The sequence below is a fragment of the Camellia sinensis genome, chromosome 7 (assembly GCF_055761805.1).
Source record: "Camellia sinensis isolate YWXY chromosome 7, ASM5576180v1, whole genome shotgun sequence".
Taxonomy (NCBI): domain Eukaryota; kingdom Viridiplantae; phylum Streptophyta; class Magnoliopsida; order Ericales; family Theaceae; genus Camellia; species Camellia sinensis.
The window spans coordinates 135,174,448-135,190,953 of NC_138967.1; the positions used below are offsets into that span (position 1 = coordinate 135,174,448).

Sequence of the window (16,506 nt, forward strand, 5' to 3'; positions counted from 1 at the left end):
GTTAATTATACTTTCACCTTTTTAGTTTGATCCAAATTTTACTTATAGTTTTATATTGAATAATTTAGTTCTTACACTTTAAGTTTAATTTTAATTTAGTTATTTCATTTAAATTAAAAGTTAAAATTAACAATATTAAGACATATATTAATTTCTTAAAGTGTATACATAGACAATCTAAATTAAAATTAGACTGATTATAGAACTGAATTGTCCAAATTATAACTATATGAACTAAAGTAAAATTTAATCAAACTATAAGGTGAAAAGTGTAATTAACTCAGAACTAAATATTTTAGAATAAAATGAAAGTGGGATGTGGATAAATTTATCTTAGTATTTTGGCACACTAAAAATACAATTATTCGGTACACATGATTTTATTATGTACATCCTCATCAACTCACTTAGCTTTTTCAACGGCCGTGATTGCCCCAGACGAGTTACACGTGATCGAGTCATACCTACGGTACAGATGCGCCACGAAAAGGCATGCAGTGAGCGTAACATAGTCCTTAGCCGCACACTGTTTATTCGACTCGCTCGGTGACCCGGTCTGTGGCCCATTCGACCAGTACAAGTAACTCAGTAACTCACTCCCCTTCTCCTTCGTAAATCGATCGAAAATAAATTTCTCTGGATCGTCAAACACCTTCGAATCTCTCATCACCAGGGTCTGATAACCACACAGTAACTCACCTTTCTTGATCTCGTACGCCGAGTCATGCGAACTCAGTACGAAGTCCTTCCTCGCTCGAGCGTATTGAAGCGGTACGGGCGGGTTGAGTCGGAGCGTTTCGTAAACGAATGATTTAACGAGTTCCATTTCTTTTACTGAGTCGAAACTCAGAGTCGACCCGCTTTTTGCTCTTACTTCTTCCCTCAGCTTTTGTTGAATCCCGGTTGTGTCGGTTCCGAGTTGGCTCAACAGGGTCGGCAAGAAAATAGAGAAACCGCCGTAGGCATTGAAGCCGAGAATGAAGAGAAGGTTGTGAATCGTTTCATGCTTGGTGAGTCCGAACTCGGTCTCGCCTCTCTGGATTGTAAGAAATTCATAGCTGATTAATTATAATATCAGTGATGATAGAAACTTTTACAAAAAGACAATCCTATAACCTTTAAAACGATCCGAATCATTTATATCACTATCATACAATTTTAAAAAAAATTTAAATACATTAATAATCAATACAACAAAGTCATGGTCATGGGGGAACTTTTTGTGGGTCCAAACATTTTTCTTATAATATTAGGCATGTTCAACCGTTAATTACATTTCCATACCAAAATGTGTTGCTTTGTAGGCATGTTCAACCGTTAATTACATTTCCATACCAAAATGTGTTGCTTTGTTTAGTGGGAGAATTTGAAAAAGAAAAATAAAAAGTTAGAGATAAGTGAAATATAAATAAAATATATTTATATTTTTTTAATTATATATATATATGTATATATATTTAAAGCTCTTTTTAAATCTCCCATCAAATACAGTATAAAAAACCAAATAATTAAATTAATTTTTGACTCACATTCTTCTTTTTGTATCTCTCAAATAGAATGATTAGAATACATAGAAGAAAACAAGAAAACATATAACTTAAATTGAAAGCTGAGTCATTCATCATTTTATAAATATTAATTTACCTATATTGAGATTAAAACAAAATGAGACCCATGGTTTTAGATCTTAGTATTACTGTTTTATAGAGTAGGGACAAGTAATCTGTATTAAAATAATTTAGATTACCAAAATTATATTTAAAATTTTTTTGTTTAAATAAAATATTTTCTACAATAGAACATAGCAAAGTTGCTCCTAATACACTTGCAAATCCCATCATATGTGGGAAGTCAAGTTTAAGATTGTTTTGGCTATTTTAACCACAAAAAAATAAAATAAAATTTTTAATCAAATAAGATAAAACACCACATTTAACCCGTAATCATTACATTCTTCCTCTCACAAGAAAATCAAAAAAGTCAAAAAAATCAAAAAGTAAAAAAGTTAACCCACTTTCCAAACGAACACGAAACCAATTCAATGTCCAATTATGAAATTCTAAACAAAAAATAAAAGAAATAAAAGAATGAATCGAGATATAACTGTAACACCAAAGCTAAGTGCAAAGAACTAACCAAATTAATCTCGTGGATGGGTAAATTTTTTGTTTTTTAGATAAAATTTATCCTAAAAAGATAGTAATTCAATATTAAATATCCATCTTCATTGTAAAAAATATAATAATAACTCTTTTAACAATTAAAATATTTTATTAATTAAAAATAATGGTATCCATAAATTTTAATTTTTAAAATCTTAATTTGTTGGATTGAGACTAACTATGGTTTTACTTCTTTTCCTCGCCTTTATTATTATTAAGAAAGTTTAAGGAAGACTTATTTATAAGTCCTTTTTCAGACACTTATGTTAGGGTAAGTCCCGTGTAATTTCTTATAAAGTCTCAAGTCGTATTTAAATAAGAATGTATTCCACAAGATCCTACATTAACGTAACGTAACGTGACACTTACATAAACGTAACGCGACACCTATATAAACGTAACGTAACGTGACACCTACATAAACGTAACGTAACGTAATGTGTTGTCACGTTACGTTTTGTAAACTTAATGAGTTTTTATTTTTTTAAATTGAAAGTGAAAATATTGCTGGTTTATGTTGGTGTCACGTAACGTTTCATATAAATATGATCTATGGTAACGAAAAGATACGTTATTTTTTTGGTACATTTCATAGGTGTCACGTTACGTTACGTTTATGTAGATATGATCTACATAGATCATAAGGGTTACGTTACGTTTATGTAAATATGATCTATGGTAACATGCAATTTCTTATATATAGTTTTCCTATTATTTATGATATTAACAACTAATATTGAGGGTAAATGTGTCAACAAACTTCCCACAGGACTTATGGGAACATAAGTTTTTTAGTAGGATCATATGAAGTATAAGTCTCCTTAATAGGACTTATAAATAATTTTTTCAAAATTTGGGTAACTGCTTTAATAATCTTAGTATCCAGGCTTCCTATTTTGCCCTGCCTTAGTAGCTTGATCGGACTTCGTTTGTTTGGCTTTCTCCTTTTGGTATTAACGAGCTAGCTTTAACCTTATCTTATGTAATATTAGAGACCAAGAATTTAGATACATAAGAATCAATCAATAAATAAATAAAACACTCAGTGGATTTAGAATTTTTTCCCCCTCCAATTTCATCATTTATAAATTGAAATTAGAGGAGTTAAATGAAAGAAAGTATGGGATATTCACATGAGTCTTAGCTATGTTATTAGAGGTAGAATTAGAGGGACTCAATTAGGGATGTAGCATCTCTCAAATTTAAATCACATTGGCGTGTTTGGAAAGAAAATTAGATTAAAAAAACTCATTAAAAAATAAAATAAGTTAAAATAATTAATAAGATAAAATGTCACATTCAGGCCTAGTTTGGGAAGATTGAAAAAAGATAAAAAGTCAAAAAGTCACTATCCTATTTAAGTCACATCATCTTATTTAAGTCACATCACCTCTCTAACACATCACTTCAAACCCAACCCAAACCCAACCCATATTTCATAAAAAGTCAAAAAGTATACTTATTTAGTTTTTCCAAACTAGGCCTCAATCTATAATCATTTTATTTTCTTTTTCTCATAACCATCAAATTAATTACCCAAAAAAAAAAAAAAATCAATCAACTTTCCAAACATAATTGTTTTAACCATGCTAAAATAATTAAAAAACCAAATAACCAGCTAAAATAACTATTTTCCAAATAAGGCCATTATTTTCGTGGTAAAATTATATTTTTACCCTAGCATTATTATAGCTGCTAATATTGGCTAACTTTATGTGAAGTTGAAATAACCATAAAACACGCAAAAATAAAGAAAATTAATGACCCACAAATAAACATAGAAACTAACCTGGATAACTTCTTTGCCATGTTCTTCAATAAATTTGACGAGCTTGTTGTAGCCGCCGCTGACGAGGAAGAAAGGGTAAGCGTAGGAGTGAAGAAAGAGCTCTTCGAGGGGTTGAAGAATGCCGATCTTGACGGTGGGTAGGAGCTGGAGAGCGAGCCAGATGTCCAGCATGGCGTAGCCGGAACTGGCGATTTCAGGCGAAGCCGCCGTGTCAGCGCCGATGAGAGTGCGAGTGAAGAAGCTGAAGATGAACTGTTGTATCGGGACGAGGTAGCTGGCTGAGCCGGACTTGGCGAGGCTGGACTCTATGCTGGACCACATGGTGTCCAGGGTGGAGCTGAGTGTGGGGACCCATATGGTGGAGCTTCGTTTTAGGATGTCCAGCGCAAAGTTCTTGACCTGTCAATGTCATGGAGGCTATGTTTGGTATAATTTTTTTTTTTTTACTATTTTAATCATAAAAAAATAAATTAAATTAAAAAATTAATAAAATAAAATGTCATATCTAAATAATAATTATTTTATTTTTTCTTTTATAAAAGTCAAAAAAACTCATATCAAACAAAATTTTTTAATTCCAAATTAAAAAAATCAAAAAATTAAAATACTACCACACAGATTTAGGAATGGCAACGGGTCGGGGCGGGGCCGGAGATGACACTCCCCGTCCCCGATCCCCGAAGATAGAAAAATCCCCGTCCCCGCCCCCGATCCCCGACGGGGAACCTCTCACCTCCCCCGCCCCCGTCCCCTAACGGGGATCGGGTTTTCCCGACTCCGAAACATCCCCGGCAGATCTGTTTAACACACAACCAAAAAAAAAAAAAAAAAATTCCGTAGAATAGAGGGTTCAACACACAACAATCATCAACACACACACACAAAAAAAAATTGTAAAAAAATTCTGTAAAATTCATGATCTGTTCTTCAACACACAACAATCATCAACAACACCAGCAAATATATATAACTTAAAAAACAAAATTTGTTCTTCAACAACAGATATATATATATATATATATAGATAAATAGATAGAGAGAGAGAGAGAGAGAAAGAGGGCAACCGAGGCTTCATGGTTCATGATCTGTTTAGATCGGCGGCAACGGAGTGCTTTACAGACAGAGGGTTCTTCATTTCTTCAGATCTGTTCAGATCGGTGGCGGTGGCAACTGCTCTGAGTCTGCGTAAGTGAGTGAGTGAGTGAGTGAAGGTGATGGAGAAATCTGCGTGAGTGAGTGAGGAAGAGGGAGAAATCTGCGTAAGTGAAGGAGGGAGATGGAGAGGGATGAGAGAGGAATCTGAGTTAGTGAGGGAGGGAGGGAGGAAGAAGTGAGAGACGCAGTGAGAGAGTAAGAGAAGTGAAACTGAGAGTGTCAATGAGGTTTGATGTCTATATATACAGAGGGCTAAAATAGTAATTTCAGTTCGGAGATAAACCGGGGACGGGGACGGGGACGGGGCCGGGGACGGGCCGGGTACGGGGCTAGGACACTTATCCCCGTCCCCGGCCCGAAACTGATCGGGGATTAATTTTTGAATACCATCCCCGTCCCGTTGGGGATATTTTTCGGGAAAAAACCACTTAAATCGGGGTCGGGAGGTCGGGTCCCCGTCGAACCGGGTTCGAATTGCCATCTCTACACAGATTATAACCACTTCAACGAACGCTCAATACACATCACTATTTTGAAAAAGCCACCATTTTTTTATTTTTATTATAATAATAATAATGGCATACCCTTAAAATTTTGGATAATCATAATACTAATATTACAAAACAGTTTTAATTATTTAAAAATTATTTAAAATTATTATTTTAATTTAGGTTTATTTGACATATCTAATGGATCTCACACTACACAAATTCCAGATAGTTAAATGGAGTCATAATCTCGTTTGACAAATCAATAATTTAGCTTAAAAGTTAAAAAGTCACTAAAAAAAATTAAAAAACTAACAGCATATACAAAAAAAGTCAAAGATTTTATTTTTCTCTCTATTTTTTGCATATCTTTTCGTAAAAAATTAAAAAATTATTCCAAACATAATAATTTTTTATCTCATATTTTAATTAGAAAATTATTAAAATAATCTGTTCCCAAACGAGATAAAGAGGTGTTTTGAAAATATGATAAAAAACTGACTTTTGACTTTTTTAAAAAGTGATTGAAAAGTTGATAAAAAGCTATTTTTAACTTTTTATTTATGATGTCACATCATAATAGAATGACCAAATTATCTCTACCCAATTTAATAAATTTACATTATCACCCATGTATAACCTTAAATAATATAAAGGATATAATTACAATTTTCCATGTAGTTTTTTTTACCTTGCCAAAGTCAATGTAGCCCTTCTTTTTTTTTTTCTACAAACGCAACTTTTTATCATATTGCCAAAAGACCACCAATTATACTGACATAAGGGTAAATTACCCTCGTAACCGTAATCACACTCGTAATCATAAGGGTAAATTACACACATTCATTGTTCGGAGAAAATTCAATAAGTTTTACAATTGAATAATGCTACATTTATTATATTTTTATAGTATTTTTTTTAATGTACCATCTCATTGTTAGCACATAAACATGAGTGGTGTGACCTATTATATTAATAATGGGTTAACATATGAAAGAATATATTGAATGTGGTATAAATATATAAGTGTAGCCATATGCATTACGATTTTAATTCATATGAGGTGATATATTGATGTGGTATAAATATATAAGCCTTCGTTTGACATCTTAGGCTTTTTGATTTTATAATTATTTTAGTCACAAAAAGAAAAAATAAGTTTTTAATCCAATAAGACAAAACATTATATCCAAACCATAATCAATATTATTTTACATTTTATGGTTCTTTTTACATTATTTTTTTAATATTTTTGCACCATATGAATTAATTTTAATCCATTTAATCTTATTAAAAAAAATCAATATTATGTAAAAATTTACTTTACTTTTTTTAAAACTTTAAGAAAGGGCAATGTAATTTATCCTAACCATAACTATTAGTGAGTGTCACATCAAGAGATTGCATGCCTATTATTAAAAATTAAAAAAATTTAAAAAAAAAAAAAAAAAAAAAAAAAGAAGAGATTGCATGCCTATTTTTTAATACACCATTGAGTTGACAGGATTATACAATTACAAATGTTTTTAAGATGGACAATAAACAATTTGTAATAGAGTAATGTAATACAAACTAATAAATTTCATAAAATTTCCTATTAATTGCTGCGTCCTGCATTAATGAAATTTTAAAAAGTGCAAAAAATCCAATTAATAATACAATAAGTATCTACTTCAATAATATAATAAAAGTATTACAGTAATTGAGAAAAATATATAACATTTATTAATAACAAATAATAAAAGTGTTCTGAAACATTGTTTAGTATTGGAATTAAAAATTCGGTGGTACTATATGCACCAATTAGTATATACCAGTATTAGTTATGATATTATTATTGACTCACTCGTTAATCACATTACAAATATCAAAAATCTCTTAAATTATACCACATCATCAATTGGTACATTAATTAATATACTAATGGGTGCATATAGTATTATTCTTAAAAATTAGAAGTGCATAAAAGATTTTAAAAAAATAAAAAATATTTTAAAATTAATAAAAATATATAATTTAATGATAAATGTGTTAGTGTTCATATGTATGAATCAGCAAGATGGTTTCGCTAGTGAGACGGACGTTCCCTCAAGAATGGCCCCCTCTTTTGTCCTGTTTGGTAGAGGGTTTTTTTTTTTTTAATTAAAAATTGATAATAAAAAATAGAAATTAATAGTATTTTTCGCCCAAATTTTAAATAATTATTTTTTTAATTTATTTAAATTATCTTATCTAATAATTTATAAATAATAATTATACCACATATAATTTGACATAGATTTTTAAATTAAAATAAGCTATATGATCAACTTATGAAAGTTACAACAAATCGCTTTCGATGGTTTCTACTACTTGAAGTTGACAATTGAGGCAAGCGAGATTCATATTGAGATCTGGGACCAAGATGGTTTTTATCTCTTCCTCCCCTAACAAAATCAACTATATATAATAGAGAAAATTTAAAAAAAAAAAAAAAAAAATCAGAAGTTGACTCTTATAATAATATAAAATTTTAATTTTGACAATTTAAACCATAATTTTTTAATATAACTTATTTACAAATTTTTGTTAAACAAAGCTGATAGAAAAAAGAATATTTTAACAAAATAAATATATATATATAATGTTTAAAATATCATTGTCCTTGAGTTTAATGATTAGAAGACTTTTTTTTTTCTTTTGGTTTACTCGACAAAAGTAAGCAGATGATTTACATTGAAAACAAATCAAAATATTATAATTTAAATTGATAAAATTTTAAATTTATTTTGTTACAATAGTCAAACCCTTGAATTTTTTTTATATAGTTTTTCCCAATATTTTGAAAATGAAATGATTAAATTGATATATATATATATATATATTATTTGTGCCTTCAAGAAAATAAGAATGCAATTTTGCAAAGTCTGTAACATAAAAAATTATAAATTGCTCCCGAAGCAATGTTTATCACCAAAAAATACAGATAAAACACTAAGTATGAACTTCTACTTAAATTTAGAAAAGATAAAATAAATTTTATAATTTTGATATAATTACATTAAGTTCCATTAAAAGTATAACTCACAGAACATGTAACTTTATTTTCATAAATAATTTGTTACTCATATGCTAACTTTTACACTAAAATATATATTTTTCTTTATTTATTCTTATGTCTTTATACTATCTGATTAATTTCGATTCTTCTTAATTTTAGTAAAAGAAAAGCCAGTATAATTATATTAGAATTATAAATCTTATTATATTTTTTCAAATCCTCAACAGAAGTTAATGTAATTTAGCCTAAATGTATTGAATCTCATTATATTGAATAATTATAATTAATAAATTGCACACCATGTGACAAAATTTAAAAAGTGCATCCAATAATTTCTCTCATGTCATGTGCATGAGCTATTTGGGAGACCACATATCTAAAAAATATCTACATGGTAAGGTCCACTCGTGTTGAGAGACCACCTTTACTTGGATTTATATGGTGGTCCTGCTATAGGCACTAATGAAAACGCTTAATCTTTTGTTTTTTGTTTTTGGTGGATAATGAAGGCTTGATCATTTGCATCATCAAGCCACTTGGGGGTTATCTAAGGCCTCATAAAAAGGAGGAAAAAAAAAAAAAATTAATTGTTGAAGGATTTACTTTTACAAAATATTAGTTCTATAATATTTGATTTTAATATTTGATCTGAGACTTTAAAATTTTTTGAATCAATACTGATAATTAGGGGTCTTTTGAAAAGTGAGTTATAATCTATTTATCATATTATAACCCACTTTCCTCTCTCACAAAAAGTTAATTATAATCAATTTTTAATTAATTTTTAAGCACAAAATTGATTAAAATCATATTTCCAAAATAGTCCTTGGTTGGGTAGCTTATTTACAAGAAATTATTGTGGAAAAAGCAAAAAGCTATTCATGAGGCAATATGTTACCGTGGTTACTATATGATGCGATTTGTCACTTACAGATGGTAGAAGATATGAAAGACTGGTCTATTAGGCCAAGTTTGGCTACAAATAAAAAAGTGCACTTATTTTATCTTTTTATCTTTTTTGGGTCACATCAATCAACATCTCCTCTCTACTTTTTTTACATATAATATAAAAAAAAGTCAAAAAGTGCACTTATTTAATCTTTCCAAGACAAATAATATGACAAGATATTAAAAACTTGGTATTTAAAATTGATCATCCTAATATTTTTTTTTTTTTTTTTTTGTAAGTGACAAACTTTTTTATGTTATCATCAAAATTTTAAAATTTTTGATAATTAGGTATTCGGATTAACTTGTGTATTCCTCGACTAATTTTGAAATTCTGAATTTAACGGTCAGATAAATCTTCAATGATCTTTTAGTCTCCGTTTGGGAAGTGAGTTGGCTTTTTGACTTTTTGACTATTTTAGCCTGGGCCTAAAAAGCCTAGTTTGGAAATGACTTTTTAGCTTTTTGACCTTTTTGACTTTTTTTTGTAAGAAATGAGTGTAATGATTACGGGTTAGATTTGATATTTTGTTTTTTGTAATTAAAATAACCTATTTTATTTTTTGTGGCTATTTTAACCCCTAACCCACCAAAACCAACTTCTCAAACTATGCCTCAAGGTGACTCTAAATCTTGGATCTTATCCTTAGTTTATATCAGACATTATTCAAAATTAACAAATTGAACTACAAGTCAAAATTAATTATTATTGCATATGAAGTCATTCTCAAAATTTGTCACGCGCTATTCTAATTGATCCACCTAGATGGGAATGTACTTTCAACTTCATGATCACATAAAAATTTTAATACATGATTTTATGATTGAAAATGTATTAAAACATAGTGATAACAAGAATTGATAACAAAAATCTCAAAGGCCACCACCATAGGCAAGGAAAATTTTACAAATAAATCTATAAATACACATATGAAACTTCCATAATAAAACACAAATATAAGATAAAAGTGAAACTCAAGACTCACATTCGTATCGCCTTTATATCCCTTTATATAAATTTCATTTCTTTTCCTAACACTATTGAAATTTTGCACCAGCAATTAAATACTATGCTCTAAATTCCATAGACCTCAAAAAACCATCCATGAGCTCACCCAAAAATCACTTTCCAAACAAACCCTTAAGATTTTTGCTCAACAAAAATGTTATCATTAAGGGAAAGACTATACGATACACCTTTTAAAAGGTATATAGTACCTTATAATTAATGAAAAAATAATATATTTTTATATTTTTTAAGTCATAATTAAAATTCTTTTAAAAAAACACAATCAAACACTACATGAGTACAATCAAACATTTTAAAATAATGGCATAATTAAAAAAAAATTAATCATAATTAAAGAAAAAAATGACATGAATAAAGCTGTATATAGTAAGGGGTGTGTAGTGCAGAATTCTCCTATCATCTAATTTATGGGAAATTTTGATATACACATTTTTAAAAAGTTCTATCATATATATCCCTAATTATGATTAATTTTATTCTTTAATTATTATATTATTTTAATTATCACTGATGCGATATTTAATTATGTGTCATGTTATGTTTGGTTATAATATGTTTTTTAGTTATGACACAAAAAATATAAAATTATATTATTTTATTCTTTGATTTAAAGATTTCATCAAAAAAAAAATATATATATATATAAATCTAGTCGTCTAAATTATACAATTTATTAGTAGGTGAAATAGTCACTTTAAAAATTAAAAAAAAAAATTAGCGGGACCGTTAAAAAGATGAGTAATGATTCATCCCCTTTCCCCACCCCTTTGACCCCCTCTCTCTCTCATTGGTTACCTTTTCTTTTTCTTTTTCTTTTTTTTCCTGCTCCACCAATCACCCCTGCCACGTGGCAAAGGGGGGTGAGGGGTGACCCCCAAAAGGGGTCCCAAGCATTATTCTAAAAAGATATCGTAAAGATGATCGGAAAATATTCTCTATTTTTAAATTACATATATAATAAAATATCACATATTTAAAAAAATTTCAGGATGCATGTCATAATTTTTTATTTTTTTTTATTTTTATGATTCATAATATTATTCTTCAAATTAATACGTATTTCTACATTAAAATTTAAAACAATAACAAAAATAGAAAATTACATAAACAAATTAGAGTAAAAGTGAAGCATAGAGAGCCAACCTTAGAATGGAGAGACTCAGATGTATCAAGATAAGCACAAACTCTCAAATCGCCGGTGTAGGAAACACTAGGCATGAAATCTCCGACGAGAACATTCTTCTTCTCAACGATCTCCATATCAAACATATGAGCGAAAGATTTGCAATCCAGCAGGGCCACTACGTTAGGGTTTACGCCGTAGAAGAAAGGAAAAGTTGGGGGAAGATTTGTACGGAACACGGTACTCTTGTGTTTCTCAATTCTCTTCCTGAAGAATGTTTCTGGACCTTGGAACCAGAAGTAGTCGAGTCGGTCGGAAATCGGACCCAGCACCGGCCACCCGTAGCCGCCCGGTATTGTGCGGACCGGCGCTGAAATTGACAGCGGCGATGGCGGTGTTAGGGATGGTGAGGGTGAGGGCATACCTGGTGATATGCTCATCATTTTCGCCATCACTGCCGACATGCTTTTTTGGTTTTGGAGTCTCTGCTTCTCTCTCTAACAATAGTTGGTGTTGAGGATCTTTTCAGTACCAAATAATGGAATAGAAGGAAAATGGATCAGAAAAGTTCCACTTGTGGTATTTAAATAGAAAATTAATAGAGAACATGTTTTTATCACTTTCATAAATATTGGGTTAGTTGGACAATTTGGCTATTTTTAATGGTTTTTTAATTTTTAATTTAACTAAAAAATTATGTTTGGAATGATAATTGACTCTTTTGTGATTGATTCAAACCTCAAAGCTCACTTGTTTTTGTACTTAAGTAGTGTTTTGAAAAGATGATAAAAAATTAATTTTTTAATTTTTTTATAATTTTTTATATTAAAAAAATTTAAAAAATAATATGACTTAAAAAAATAAAATAATTAAAAAAAATAAATTTTTTATCAACTTGTCAAAAGGCCCCCCAAGTGTCTTCCACCATTACTTGTCAAAATAATATGATTTTTCAAAAGCTTTTAGGGCTCTGCTGGGAACCCTAGTGGGGTGAACTCTCAGTGCCACTTGTGGGGCAGTCATTGGTTGAAAATCAAAAAAAAAAAAAATAATAATTTTTTGGGCCAAGGAGGAGAGACCCCAGCACCCCACTGGCGTCTCATGCATTTTCCAAGCTTTTATTAAGGATATATGTTAAGAAAATATTGAATTAATATAATTATGTCCACCTATATAGGTAGTAAAAGGTTAAAAATTATCTAAATTAATTAATTTTTTAAAATTTGTTATAATAAAAGCAAAAACACTCTGGTTGCTTTTCTCTATTTTAGCCTATCATCTTTTTTTTTTATTCTATATTTTTTTTTATTTACCTTTTCACCTTCCTTGGATACAAATGTTTTACATTAGCCTTGTTTGGAAAGGGTTGTTTTAGCTTATTTTAGGTTAAAATTTACAAAAAAAAAAAAAAAACAAAATAGGTTAAAATAGTTAATAAGAGAAAATGTCACATCAAACTCATAATCATTTTACTTTTTCTCTCACAAACATCACATTCAACTAAAAAAATCTAACAATCTTTTCAAATATAAAAATTTTATTCTACTAAAATAATTAAAAATTAAAATAATCTACTAAAATAGTTAATTTTCCAAACAAGTGCATTGTTCTTCCTAGACATTTTACGTAATAGGCCAAAAAAAAAAAAAAAGAAGTAAATTATGGGCGAAGCATCAATGGACAGTACACTAGTCCACCACCAAAGAATCCCAAGAAAATGGTACAAATTTCAACCTTCAATCAAGAGCTTGGCTTGGACGTTTCTGCTGGTCCAATGTAAATACACAAAAGTGTATTTGGGAAGTGATTTTTTTTTTTTTTTATGTTTTTAATTGTAGGATATTATTAGAGAAAAAAATTTTATGTTTGAAAAGATAGTTAAATTTTTTTATAATTGAATGTGATATTTGTGAGAGAAAAAATAAAATGATTATGAGATTTGATGTGATATTTTGTTTAGATTTTTTTTTTTAATTTTTGTAAAATATTTGTCTTGTAGTTAAAAAAACAAAAAACAAAAAAACCCCAAAAACAAGTTTCCAAACATTCCATCATATGTTATATAAAAATTAAAGATTTTAGAGGTTAAAATTTACAGATAAAATTATTTTTTAAGAACTAAATATGTTTGTTATGAAAAGTTTTATTATATTTTTAATAACAAAAATTAAATATTAGTGATAAATTAAATTTTTTTTAGATCAAATTTTTTGTCTCAAAAAATAAATTTCTTTTAGACCAAATTATTTTGTCGCTAAAAATATATTTATTAGTGATATTTTCAAAATTTTGTCGCTAAAAATCTTGTTTTTTACTTTTCAAGACAATCTTTTAGTGACTATCATCAAGATAATATAAATTAATTCCTAAATGTCTTATGAAACAAAATTTTTATTTTTAAAGACCAAAAAAAATTAATTACTAGAACTCCTATAAGTTGTTGCGACAAACACTCTTGGCTTAAGATTTTTTTTTAAGGTCTTAAGTTAAATATTAAATGAAATTTTATTTTACTAATCTTATGAAAAGCTGGTACTTTCAGCAGTAAATTATTTTAAAATTTCTTTTACTTTGACTGATAATCTAAGTGGTCTAATGGTTGAAAATCACCAAAAATTAGTTTGTTCCCCAACTATGCTATAGAATAATGAATTTTACACTCATATTTTCTTATTTGGAAAAAGTAAGTGTATGGGGAGCAAATGTTTGTCATTGTCCGTACGTCTCGTGTCCAAGTTTTGCTTCGCTCTGAATACTCTACGAACACAACAAGCGTAAGCTACTCGGCAGGTATACTACCGGAAAACCCCTCCGAAGATCAAGTTAGCACCCTTAGAGAGGAAGAGAAAGAAAAAGAGAAAGAGAGAGAGAGAGAGGAGACAAAATGGTAGGTGAGCTTTGATCACAAGATTTCCCCGACTTGTGTACAGAGGTGCAACACCGTTTATATAGTTTCTGCGCGCTCCTCTACGTCCATTTCCCTCTGGACGCGTGGACCTACTCTCCTCTTACGTTGTCCCACATGTTAGCACTAATACAACTAAACACCAAATGACGAAACCACCAAACGGTATTGACGCGTACGGATAGCGGAATCTTCTTTCCGCAGCCCCAGTGTGCCGCATGGCACTTCCTACCGAGCTATGCTCTGCGCAACGCCATGCCCTTCCTTCGGAACCGCGCTACCTATCTGGCCTTGTCGGTTAGGCCTAAGTATTGGCTCGACTAAGCTCCATAGTCACGACCGAGCTCCTGTTCGGTCGAATTCGATCTTCCGAGGACGAACTCCGTCCGACTTACACGGTGCACATCACCGAGCCGTGCTAGTGCCTCAAACTCACTTCACAAGACAGGGCTGATATCTCGCCCTAGCACATGCCACGCGTCTGACCGTGCTTAAACCTCGCTCGATCGCGTGGGCTTGTTTTGTCTGGGCACAGGCCTTAACTAAGGCCCAAACTAGCTCGGCCCACAGCAGGCTAAGAATCTCCCTCTCAATTGCTTTCTAATTCCGTCTGCGCTAGCATGACCGAGATTACATTCATTGGTAAAGCTCATTTCTTTATTCGGTCACTATCTGCCTTGTTTAGTGTTCGGTCACCTATTTCTCCAAATTGATCTATTACCCTGACCGAGCTAACCATCGTGCTCGGCCACACAACTTGCCCGGCCAACGCTTGGTCTGTCTAACCTGTCCTTTCAATATTAACATCGATCTCGTCATACACGCGTCACTCGTCCATTGGTTCTGTTCCGCCATCCCAGCCGTCCCATAATGTCTTTTTAGATTCAAATTTTTGGCGCCGCTTCCTCTTTCATACATATTAGACCCCCGTTCGTATCTCTCAATCCACTGTTCACTATCTTCTCTGTTAGCGACTCAGAGCAGCAGCATATTCGATTCTAGTTTCTTATCTCCGTTGCCCTGGTTGAAGCGCTTTATTGGTGGATTTGGCTTAGCCATTGTCATTGTGAACCATCCCATCAATTAGAGCTCATTGTTTTGCCCAAACCCGTAAGTTCACAATTTCCTTCGTTTTCTGCATGTTCTTGAGGTTTTTCATCGCTTCTGTATGTTTTTGGGCTTAACCCTCCACATCCGCATTTAGGGTATTATAATAATAGCCAAACATTACCAATAACTGGATTAGACTAGGGTTTTTCCCTACTTTCAATGTCGAAAACCTCCTGTGTCCTCAGTTTTCCACACTGTTCATTATTTCCTGTGATGAACAGTTGTGGATCTAGGCCTAACCGGGCTGCGAACCCAAATTTGATTCAAAATTATAGCTGGATCGGATCACTTTTTTGTTTATGGAAATTATATAAGGAAACTGGGCTTTTAAACCATGAAAGGGTTGCGCGACCGAGCAAACTTTTGGCTCGCTCGCGCGACTAAGCTGTTAAAACACAAGGGTCCTGAGGCCAAACTACGATCTGGTCTACTTGCATCGCCGTGGTAGTAAGACCCACAAAGGGTTACAACTCATGACCGAGCTAGTAAACTCTGGTTGATCGAGCTACCATCTAGCTCTAACCACGTGGCCACGCTGTCACTTGACACTTGATTTTTAACTACAAAGTCCCAGGGGACCAGGCACACCAACACCAAGGCTTTCAAAGATCGAGCATCCACCGTGCACAATTTTGCCAAATTAATTTTACCAGGCTAAACAAACAGGCTCCCATGGGGCGTTATCGCTTCCTTGTAAACACGCTGGGCGCATAGGCCGCATTCCGAGAGGAGTATGGCGTCCCAGCTGATGTGCAC

The 16,506-nt window shown here is 31.3% G+C and overlaps 1 protein-coding gene across 1 annotated transcript; it reads right to left on the minus strand.

The window, feature by feature from the left end:
* Positions 1 to 319: 319 nt before the first annotated feature.
* HPL1 (hydroperoxide lyase 1) lies at positions 320 to 12,473 on the minus strand. Its single transcript, XM_028216118.2, has 3 exons — positions 11,756 to 12,473; positions 3,952 to 4,350; positions 320 to 1,036 (listed from the first exon to the last, which is right to left on the minus strand). The coding sequence occupies exons 1-3, from the start codon at positions 12,197 to 12,199 to the stop codon at positions 404 to 406; spliced, it is 1,476 nt and encodes a 491-aa protein (XP_028071919.2). The 5' UTR covers positions 12,200 to 12,473; the 3' UTR covers positions 320 to 403.
* Positions 12,474 to 16,506: the final 4,033 nt, after the last annotated feature.